Source organism: Heloderma suspectum, chromosome 7 (genome assembly GCF_057233095.1).
Source record: "Heloderma suspectum isolate Gila_16-S chromosome 7, 16-S_ref, whole genome shotgun sequence".
Lineage (NCBI taxonomy): Eukaryota > Metazoa > Chordata > Lepidosauria > Squamata > Helodermatidae > Heloderma > Heloderma suspectum.
Window position 1 is genome coordinate 71,925,365 of NC_139464.1, and position 11,658 is coordinate 71,937,022.

Genomic DNA, 11,658 nt, shown 5'->3' on the forward strand with positions numbered 1-11,658 from the left:
GAAAAGAAAAGAGACGTGGAGAGTTAGAGTCCTTGGTGAAAGGCAAGAGCAACACGGAGTTTCCCAGCTTCTTTCCCCCCCTGAAGGGCTCATGTACCTTTAATCACTGCATGAAATCCAACAGGTAAAGCGATTGGGACATTATCTGTAGAATTCATGCAGTTAAAGATGCAGGAATCCTGCACAAAAAGACTACAGCCCTGGTTAATGAGGAAGAGTGAAGGGGGGAATTCCCACATGCATGCTAAGCAGCGGGTGGCTGCAATCAACATCAAGTATTAACCCGTATGTCAGTTGTCATACAAAAAACACTATAGCCACGGTGCCGCCTTCCCCAGCCTGGTGCCCTCCAGATGTGTTGGATTACAACTCCCAGCACCCCTCAGCTAGTAGTCCAACACATCTGGAGGACACTAAGGTTGGGAGAGGATCCCATCAGGGCTTTTTCGATGGAGGTCGTTCATCGCACAGCCAGAGAGCTTTATTATAGGGAGACGCACACGCAAACCGGCCCTTGGTTCCCAGAAGGAGCGCGGTCGTGGCGTCAACAAGCGCAAACCAGCCGGTGAAATGCGAACCTCCCTCTCCATGGATACATCAGTTTAAAGAGTTCTGAGGGGAGACTCGGGCGCCCGGGCTGGGCGCCAAAGTGAGGGGACGGCGCCTCTGAAGGAGTCGGGCTTGAGAGACGGGGGGCGGGGGAGCTAGCGAGAGGAAGGGGGCGGGAACAGGGCTAATTCCCGGGAGGAGCGCGGAGGGAAAGGTAGAGACGCGAGCGCAGGAGAGCAGACGCGCGCCGGGCGCCGAGAGAGAGGCTGGCGCGCGGAATTCAGGGAAGACCGTGGAGGCGGCAAGGCGGGCAAGGAGTGTGAGGAGGCGAGCGCGAAAGAGAAGGGCGTGGGGCTAGTTTCAGCGCACAAGTAGGGAGGGTCGGCCCAATCAGTCAGAATCGGCTCATTCGGACTGATTTTCTCAGTCAGAAAAGAGAGTAGGAAAGGAGCGCTCGGGCACCGCAAGCAACAAACGGCGAGGAGGAGGCGGAGGAGAGGGAATCGACTTCCGCAAGAGAGGGGCGCTCTAGCCGAGGAGAAAAGGCGGGAAAGCGCGCGGAGAGCGCGGCGAAGAGCGCGAAGTAGCGCGAGGGGAAAGCGCCTCCGCCTCCGCCATGCCGTTCGGCGACAGCCCTGGCGGCTTGCCCTGGGCAGCGCCGCCGCCCGCCTGGAACGGGAGCCAGGGCTGGCTTAGAGAAGCGGGGCTCTCCGGCGGCGGGCGCAGCGCGGCGCCTCCGCCGCCGTCCGGCAGCCACGCCAACAGGAGCAGCGACCGCTACGGGCGGAACGAAGAGCTGGCCAAGCTGGAGATCGCCGTGCTGGCGCTGACGTTCGCCTTGGCCGTGCTGGGCAACGCGTTCGTGCTGCTGGCGCTGCACCGCACGCCGCGCAAGAAGGCGGCCCGCATGCACCTCTTCATCCGCCACCTGAGCCTGGCCGACCTGGCCGTGGCTTTCTTCCAGATCCTGCCGCAGCTGTGCTGGGAGGTGACGCACCGCTTCTACGGGCCCGACGGGCTGTGCCGCGTGGTGAAGCACCTGCAGGTCTTCGGCATGTTCGCCTCGGCGTACATGCTGGTGGTGATGACGGCCGACCGCTACATCGCCGTGTGCCACCCGCTCAAGACGCTGCAGCAGCCCTCGAAGCGCTCGCGCTGCATGATCGCGGCCGCCTGGGCGCTCAGCCTGGTGCTCAGCGTGCCGCAGTACTTCATCTTCTCGGTCAGCGAGGTGGAGCGCGGCTCGCAGGTCTACGACTGCTGGGCGCACTTCATCATGCCCTGGGGGCCCCCCGCCTATATCACCTGGATCACCGGCAGCATCTTCGTGGCGCCCGTCCTCATCCTGGCCACGTGCTACGGCTTCATCTGCTACCACATCTGGAGCAACGTCCGGGACAAGACGAGGCGGCAGCGGGCTCCTCCGCGAGGGGGCGCCCTCCGCAAGGGGCTGCTCCTCACGCCCTGTGTCAGTAGCGTCAAGAACATCTCCCGCGCCAAGATGCGCACTGTCAAGATGACCTTGGTGATCATCTCGGCTTACATTGTTTGCTGGACACCCTACTTCACTGTCCAGATGCGATCCGTGTGGGAGAAGCACTCCCCCTGGCTTGGTAGGTATGGGGTCCTGGTGTGCTGGATCTCTCTCCCCACCCAGGGCCCAACACCGGCTCTCCAGACAGAAACTACTAGGGTGGAATGGAATGCTCAGCTCCTGTCCACAGTTACCCGTTGCCTTCTTTAAATATGAACAGAGAGGTTCAGTTGAGTTTTATGAGAGTTGGCATTTTTGCAGGTAGCTCTCTCGCATCTGAACCTTACACCTCAAGCCTAAAAACATTTATTCCAATTATTTGGAAGCAATCTGCAGCCTGATCCTATGTATAGTTCAGTGGGCTTACTCCCAAGTGAGCATGCAATTTCTTACATGGTTACTAACTTTTAAGTGCTACGTTTAAGATCACATATACCCTAAAGATGACCAATTAAAATCTTCTGATGCTCTCTGAAGGGCACATTTTGGGGAAGGCTGCTCTAACCATTGCATCACACTGCATTATTTATTAATTAGATCTGCCTTCCCCAGCATAGTGTCCTCCAGATGTTTTGGACTTCACCCCCATCAGCCCCAGCCAGCATGACCAATGGCCAGGAGTGCTGGGAATTGTAGTCCAAAACATCTGGAGGTCACCAGTTGGGGTAGGCTGAATTGGCTTATTCTGTGAGTAATACAATTCTAAAGTAGGTTCACAGATTCATAGCAGAAGAATACACACCAAAACTATACCATTTAACCTCTGGGACCAAATCAGCTCCCTACCAATCTTAGCTTGGAAGAGGTACTTCAGTCAGTCACTTATTTGAATGAAAAACCTGTCTGTTGCTTTCAATAAGTGGTTTCTTTTGTGCAACCATAAAGAGTTGGTGAGAGTTTATCTGTTACTTTACAGGGTTTTTTTTAAAAAGAGTCTGATGAAGACATAATGTCAAGTTCTAATAGAAAGCATAGAAAATGTCAGATTTTTAAGGAAAAAGCTTGTTTGCCTTGTAATTTTTAAATCATTGTGGAAGTAAGAATGTGTTATATGTTCATTATCTCTGATATGTTCATTATCTCTAAAACCCAGGTGTCAATAGCTTTCCCTAATTTTTAAATGTTCAGCAGCTAGAGTTGTTGGAACTGTAATGTGTTTGTTGACTGATAAGCAAAGGAGGAGAATACAATTACTTTTGTGCTTAACTTCACAGGCGATTCAAACGTATCTAACCCTTCATTTCTATAGTAAATTTCAAAGAATAGTTCAAGTTATTAATAATGGATGCAAGTTATTCATAATGGATACATTTGTGACATATACATTTTAATGTAACCACTAGAAGCTACCCAGAAGGCATTAAGGAGCCATGTTTTCCATGGTATAAATTAAAATAATAATAAATAAAATAGCAGTCTTGCCCATTAAAATTACCTTGTCAGATATGTGGGACACCAAGGACCAAGCAGATTTTTCTTTAACTGCCTCCTGTATGTTAACTCCTAGATATTTTCCTGATTAATATTATTTAATTAAGTACAGGTAGGATCTGGTGTAAATCAAAAAACAGATTACCATAATATATAAAATAGGTTTATAATTAGAAATCAGATCACTTGGGATCCTCTTCAGAGGTCCTGTTGTATGTCCATCATCAAAAGAAGTTTGGGTTGGTGGCAATGCAAGACAGGGCCTTTTTGGCGGCAGCCCTCCAGTTAGGGAAAGCCCTTGTTAGGGTCAAAATGCAGAAAAAACAGTTTAACAAATAAATAAATAAATAAATAAATTACACATTTATTTAGGCAGCTTTCCTCACTGCTTGGTTAAGTTCTAGGTACAAACCAAGGCTTTAAAAACAACACCATAGGTGTTTGCAAGTTCTTTTGTTCAACCATGCTATTTTGAAGTGTCCGCTATGGCTTCAGCAATGTGTTCTGGGATCTGGAGTAACCACAGCCACACCATTTGTCCTTTATCAGGAAGAGTGACCAGAAAGAGAGAGACTGCTAGAGGCAGGGTTTGTGAAAAAGAGCTTGTTTGGGAATGTTATGCTAATATGAAGCTTCTATTTCCTATGCTAATAAACATGGATTCAAAATACCAGGACACATAGAAATTTTGCTTGACACCTGTTCCCACAAGGCTATTACAGTGGTTTCTGGGAGGGAAAAGGCACTTTGGTTAGAATCAACAACCTTGCTCCTAAGATTTCAGGATTAAACAGAGGAAATATCATGCAATCTCATAGCCAGTAAGATTGATTCCCCTGCAAGAGTTGCTGGCTCCTAAAATGGACATTTCCTCTTTTAAAATGGCAGTAGGTATGCCAAGCAAATTACATCAAGCAAAATGCATCACGAGAAGCATTCTTATTTTATTGTATTTTGAGAATTTATGGCTCACTTATCTGCCAAGGCACTTAAGACAACATTTGTACAATGCCAACATACAAAAACAATAGAATAAATTAGAAAAAGCTCTCATAAAACCAGACAATATGAAAACCACCTATATAATAAGACCATAAAATAACATTAAAATTACATCATAGATATGTGTAATATGACCACTAATATAAACATTAAAAGACAAAAGGGGTCAACCAGTATAACAAATCAATAATTTTTAAAATGTAATGTATGTGAGTGGAAGATTAAAAATCATAAAGTAGTTGCAGTTGTGGCAGTGAAGCTTCTGATTGGCTGAACTGCTGTGATGTCACATAATCTTTACCTGTTATGGAATAAAGCCAGCCCCGGTGTCAGGGGTCAGCATAGGCTGTCAGATGCCAAGGGCCCAGCAGCTCAGACAGTCCTGTTCCTGAACCTGATGTTTCAGCTGCCGCTATTTTTATGTTGCCCCTGTGCTTTCATTAGCGAAGTCCCCCCCCCCCACAGCAGTGTCTGATTAGTTCAGATTGCTGGTATTTAAAACGTAAGTAAGTGGGGGGAAATCCCACCCAGGTCCTGCAGACTCAGTTGGCTGGGTGCTGCAGCACTTTGCCAGCGGGGCTGGCGAACTGAAGGGGAGAAGCTGCCACTGCCTCCATCCCCCAAGTAAAAAAACCTCAGACAAGTGGGTAGGGGGTTTCAATGGCAGCAGTGGATGGGTACATGGCAAGGGACTTTAGCAGTGGTGGTGGCAGTGTGGGCAGGTGAAGGGCAGCAATAGGGTGGGCGATGGAATGAGGGGCTTTGTTGGTTGTGGGGTGGGTGGGCAAGGGGCTTCAGCGGCAGTGATGGCAGCAGATTGGTGGATGAGGGGCTTATGTGAGTGTGTGAAGGTGGTAGTGGAGGTGGTAGTGGTTTTGGCAGCGGGTGGGTGAGTGAAGGGGTTCTTTGGTGGTGGTGACAGGCGGGAGCAGTGGTGACAGGTGGGTGGGAATAGGGTTGTATGGGTTGTGTGAAATCTGGTCTGTGTTTCACGGATTGTCAGGTGCTTTTCATTCTATTGTTCGCTCATTGATGGAATCAGATTGTTTCTAATTCCCCGAATTTGCACAAATTTGCACTTGCAAAAATGCACAACCCGCCCTCCCAAAGTTCGTATTTTCATGCTTTAGCCTAAGGGGAAAATGAACATTTTTGGCCAGTGTTTTTTAATTTTACGCATTTTTCTATGACTGAATGTGCACAGAATTCCAGAAAGTTTTAAAAAAAATGGTAAGACCACAGAATCCGTGCAACTCAGGAGAAGCTGGTCAGCTGTGGAATCCACAGCTTGGATTCATAGAAATTGACACTCATTTGATTCCATTGCAGTTTTCTCCCACATGTCTAGGTGGGAGTGCTGGCGACAGGGGAGGCTGCAAAGCCTATCAGCAGTAATATGCTGAGGGCCTACAGGAATCTGCTGCCAGCTGATTCACAGATCACAGATGTGCTTCCATCACACCGCCGCCTGTACCACTTTAGTCTGGGAGATTTCCCACCTGTTTTCTGAGCCTATTGAAGGGTGGGATTCTTCCCCACACTGCACAGACTTTGGAGACATTTGGAATGCAGCAAGACTTCTCTGAAGTCAGTGTGGTGGCCAGGGAAGTCTCCACCCTTCTTTACTTTGGGTAAAAAGGTCCAGACTCCTTGAAGTCTCATTGAGCCTTGGAGTCGCTCTGAAAATAATGAGATCTCACAGAGACTGAGCTCTGAGGAGGGTAGGGGCTCACCCCCTGCAGTCATGCTGGGGCTTATCCCCAGAAGCATATGTTGTCAGCAGAGACAGCTGCCTTATAGCAAGTCAGATTATTTGTCCATTGATCTTAGTATTGTCTTCTCTGACTGGCAGTGGCTCTGGGGCGAAACTTCACATAGAGCCTAAGGCCAGAAAGCACTGATCACTGTTGGTAAAAAGGAAATGGAGAAGCAAGGGAGATTTGGAGGACGCATGTTATACTAGGTCAATAATCTAGATCCTCTTTGGATTCATGTAACAGAGTTGCATAGAAAGTTGCATAGAAGGATTTTTTTTTTGCCAATTATAGCTTTTACTTTACTGCCACATTGTGATTTGTCACCTGTAATAAGTTTGCCCCCAAAAAGCTTATGAAATTTCTCTCCAGATTTTGAGGTTCTGAGGCATTGGAACATTTTACAGGAGCTAAATAAAAATGTTTGAATCTGAGATTCTTCTAGATTTGATAAAATGCTTCAATCTGAGATTCTTCTAGATTTGTATTCTATAATTTCTGCTAGTATAGAAAGGCAAAATTAATAATAATAATAATAATAATGGAAAATGTAGATTGACCAAAGGATACATGTGCAATATATGTTATCAACATTCTGAAATTCACTTTTCTTGATTGAAAATAACTAGAATGGAATCGTTGCAATAATGGAACTGTATAATAATAGTGGGGTGGACCTGGGGAAAACTGCTTGCCCATCCTAAAAGACTTTGCACCCGGTCCTTGCCAATTTTATCTCTGCAGTACAAATGGGCTATACAAGACTTCCTTATAAACCTTACTAGTAGATAGGCTTCTATGGGGAGAGATACTTCCTAAACTCATTGTATGATTAGTTCTTTGTAGGAGACGAAATACCATCCTAGAATTGAATTGCTTTTAATGTCGATGTGTAAACAAAGAGATGGCATTGCAAGGAAATAATGATCTGTTTGTACCATTAACTAAATAGAACGTTATCCAGAAAAATAAGACAATATTACATTGTTTGTTCTAGAGTATAACTAAAGCCCGGTTGAGTTTACTAGTAGCTATTTGGATTGAGCAAGAACAGTACAAACAAGACTTTTAAGAGGCATTAAAAAAAAATGCAGAGCCTATGTTCCAGTGAGAAAATGTTCAGGCTAGAGTGTAATAATGGCTGTATTAGTACACATTGCCACCTGTGAGGCAGAAATGGTGTTGAGAACAACTGGGAGCATCCTGATGGTACATCAGGCTGGGTTGCCTGTGTAACATCCAAATAGCCATCACTAGTATCTGAGGTCATTTACCAGCATCTCATAAAGCTGTTTCACAGCACAAGCTTGCATGGGGGAGAGGTATGGTTTGTTGCAGCTAGGACTGGCTCACTTATACACCATCCTGTAAGCCAGCCTTCCCCAACCTGGTGCCTGCCTGATGTTATGGACTTCAGCTCCCATCAATCCCAGCCAGAAATGCTGGGAGTTATAGTCTAAAATATCTGAAGTACACTAGGTTGGGGAAAGCTGCTATAAGCATTCAGGGCACTATAGAGCCAGCTATGTCAGTGTAACTACACATATTTTGGTTACTTCTGAAATGGTGCATTCTTTTAATTGAATGATTATTGGTTTTATGCTATGTTTATACTAGCTTAGGTAGACTGTGAGCTACTTTGTAAAAGCTTTTTGCCTTGAAAAGTGGACTATAAATACCTAACTAACTAAGGGTAGCCTAGCAGTATAAGGTTCCTCTACTTTCAAGCACAGGATTTTACAAATTACCCCATGTTTCATTAATGCTTATTACATTTATATGACTGGGAAATTAGCACCAATCAGCCCTGCAGTTTATAACAATAAATTAATGAGCAATAATTCAGTAAAATATTGCCACCAGAGTCTAGACTAGACATTCAAAAATGTTATTTAGAGCACAATCTTATGCATGTTTAGACAGAAAAAAGCCCTACCACACCCAGCGTTCCCCAGCATGCTGGCTGGGGAATGCTGAGAGTTGTAGGACTTTTTTCTGCCTAAACATGCATAAGATCGCACCCTTAAGGGTTTTAGGTTTTCTTGATGATTTCCACAGAGATCCAGTGGTAAATTTTGAAGTGCAGATGGTCTCTCTCTGTGTAGATATTGCTTTTGATGTATATTGAAAAGAACTAAAACTCTGGTTAAAAACCTCATTATAAAGCAAAGATAGCCAAAGTAACCCAACCAACCACTAATAAAATTGCACACTTTAGTTTACAGGGAATAACTGTAATCCTATGCATAGTTCCCTGGGAGTAAGTGTCATTGAATTCATTGCTGCTTACTTCTGACTACATAAGTTTGACTCGTAGAACACATAGAGGACCAATATGTACCCAACTATTCTATGTAGGATGGATGAAGCAATACATTGGTCTCATGCAATTGCCTGCATACCAAGTCCAGCTACTCTGCTACTTTCAAATGTTAGACCCTGCATGGCTCTTTTCATTTTTATTAATGTCACAGTTAGAAATAAATGGTTAAAAACATACTGTGTTGTAGATCTTTACTAAGCAATGCTCTACCTTTTCTTGACAGATTCTGAGAACATTTTAATTACAGTCACTGCCCTTTTGGCCTGCTTGAACAGTTGTTGCAATCCATGGATCTACATGTTCTTTAGTGGGCACCTTCTGCAAGACTTCATACAGAGCTTCCTGTGCTGTCGAAAAATGGAACAAAGGCTGAATAAGGAAGATTCCGAGAGCATTAGCAGGAGGCAGACTTCTTACACTACTCACAGAAGTCCCACAAACAGTTTGGACACATGGAGAGAATCTCCAAATTTATCGCAATCTATTACGTTCATCCCCATTTCTTCCTGAATCATTGATTTAAAAACTGGTGGACTGAGTGCCAGAACAGCACTTTAGCACTTTACCTATGAGTTATCATGTGGTCAAATTTACCATTTATATAAATGATTGTTTTGCATTGATGTAAATGAAAGCTATAAATGAAAGCTATAAAAGGTATATGAATGTGTATTCAGTGAATTTGTGGGGAAACAGTAATACATATAATATTTTTCTTTAAAAGACAATTAGCTTTAATAGTTTGTTTTCAGCATTAATAATATATGAGTTTTAGCATTAAATGCAGTTGCTTCTTAAACAGAATAAGAATATTTACACAGAACCTCACTTACAATAAAATTCTGTGAACAATTTCTATATAGCTCTCATGGAAATTAGCTGTCTGGTGTATATATAACTGGGCATAGGAGTGCAATGTTGGTATATTAGGAAGAACCTCACGGTCAGGGCTATTGCATGGCAAAATGCATAAAGCAATAAAAATGATTTTCTTAACTGGAAATTAGTAATTCCTGGTTGAGGAACATCCTGGATACCATAGCCAATATACTCCCACAAAATTACCAAAATTTGACTAAGCATAAAATGTCTGTGGCTGATTCTTCATCCAAATCCAATTGGAAACAATGAAATCTAAGTGAATTAGCCAAATCTAGGCTATTTTGGGTTATCTGATGCATATGGAACTTCCAACCGATAAAGGCTTTCCCATTAACCGAAGTATCAGAGGAAGCAGTAGTGAGAAACATAAAGAGCAGTACCCAGGACTGGAGTGTATAAGGAAGCTGTATTATATCTCCTGTGTACATCATAGCTCCTTTTCATGCAAGAAGCCTGTAGATTGTGGCAATTATCTATATATCTGAGTAGGATTAAGTCCCTACTTATAATCAGCTTTGTTTCCTGAGCTTTGATCATCACTTCAATGTTCTCAGGGAAGAGACCATTGCCACTCTGATAACAAACAAATGGCAACATTTTCCTCCATCGGTTTAAACTGTCAGCGTTTTGTTCAGATGTTTGGTGTGTTTAGGAGGCTGGTAATTTCAAACCTATTTCACATGTGCAGTTGAAATCCATTCACATGAAGGGAGCTGAAAGAATCCAGGCCATCCCTCAGGCCTTCAAATCATGGCACATGACAGCGGAGGCATATATGCTTAATACAGCCCTTCTGATGCTGACTGGGTCCTTCCTGCCCCCCTGTTGACTCTGTGGGGCTAGCCAGTTCAGAGAATCTGATCCAAGGCAGGAGGGTGTGGGTGGCGCAGAGGCATCTAGAAGCTGGTGCTCCCCTCCGATCAACTTTCTAGATTGTTACCATTCACTTTAGAGTGGAGGACATTTCATTTAGAAGTTTAGCTGAAGCTTGGATGATTGAATCGTGACTTGGAATTCAGAATTATATGGTGTATTGAAAAATAACCACGATTTACCCAGTGTACCATATGTGATATTTTCATCAAATGTTAGCTTTATTTGTTGTTTATTGGTTATCATCACATCTCTGTGTGCCACACAAGAGTAGAAAAGTAATATGTTATGCCTTTGCAGCAATGTTATTCTGATGGTTATATTTGGTTAGTTGTTCACAAGAAAACCGACCCAGGCTTTTCTCAGTAGTACCACTGACTGTGTAATTATCTTACTGTATATTTCTTTTCATTTAATTTTCTTATCTATGGTAACATCATATGTTTGCCTTCCCTGAATTGCTTCTTGCTAGTTCCAAAATATAAAATCTCAGCAATGACTATACATTTTCCAAGTATAGTACATGAAAGAATTACAAATGCTTGTTCTATGGCAGTGTTGCAAGGGCAATTAAATCTACAGAAGGAAAGGATGCAAGGAATTTTTCCACATAACTATGCAGGATTAGAAGTGTAACTCTGACAATTATGGTACTTTCCTACATTATTAGCTACTGTGGAGTGGAGTCATTCCAGCTGTGTCATTTTGCTAGTTATAAATGTGTACACTCAAATGAAATAATCATTTTCACTTTTCTCAATTTGCCTGTCTTTCACACTTGGAGAATCTCAAATCGTTATAGTCCTGGTAGAGATTCTCCCACTACGAATATAAACATACACGCAACAACTAGCAACCTCTTTTCTGTCTTCAAACTTGACTGAGCTGTCAAACCTTCATTGGCCTTAATGTATAGTCATCTATGAGAATTCTAGAGAATATTCATATTATGTAAGATTCAAAGCAGGCATTTCTTATAGCCAAGTAGTAATCTTTTGCTTTAGTGGATCACTAATTGGCAATAAAGAGAGATATAAGCAACTGAGCCTCTCTCTTGCAGATGTACTCACTCACTCACTGGGCCAAACTAAATGTTCCATTAACATGCATAGCTAAGCTGTGCATGATTGTCTCCCCTACTCTCATGCACACACACACAGCCCCAATTCGAATTGGGCTTCAGAAGAGAAGGGTTTAAGCTCCCCCCCCATTTTTTTCATCCTGAGATTGCACCCCAGCCCCAGTTGGGTCAGGGGAATATAAGGAAAAGGAAAAAAAAATCTCCATTGATTCCAAGGAAGACTTTTCTT

At 43.8% G+C, this 11,658-nt stretch overlaps 1 protein-coding gene across 1 annotated transcript; it reads left to right on the top strand.

The window, feature by feature from the left end:
• Positions 1-833: 833 nt before the first annotated feature.
• AVPR1A (arginine vasopressin receptor 1A) lies at positions 834-11,387 on the top strand. The gene is made up of 2 exons (XM_084811809.1): positions 834-2,162; positions 8,817-11,387. Exons 1-2 carry the CDS (start codon positions 1,166-1,168, stop codon positions 9,101-9,103), a joined length of 1,284 nt encoding a protein of 427 aa, XP_084667935.1. The 5' UTR covers positions 834-1,165; the 3' UTR covers positions 9,104-11,387.
• The last annotated feature ends 271 nt before the right edge of the window (positions 11,388-11,658 follow it).

What these genes read in the sequence shown, in the direction of transcription:
- AVPR1A (XM_084811809.1), top strand. Translation starts at nt 1,166, where the DNA reads ATGCCGTTCGGCGACAGCCCTGGCGGCTTGCCCTGGGCAGCGCCGCCG. An exon ending in GAAGCACTCCCCCTGGCTTG is followed by an intron (nt 2,163 to 8,816) that starts GTAGGTATGGGG and finishes TTTTCTTGACAG; the next exon opens with ATTCTGAGAACATTTTAATT.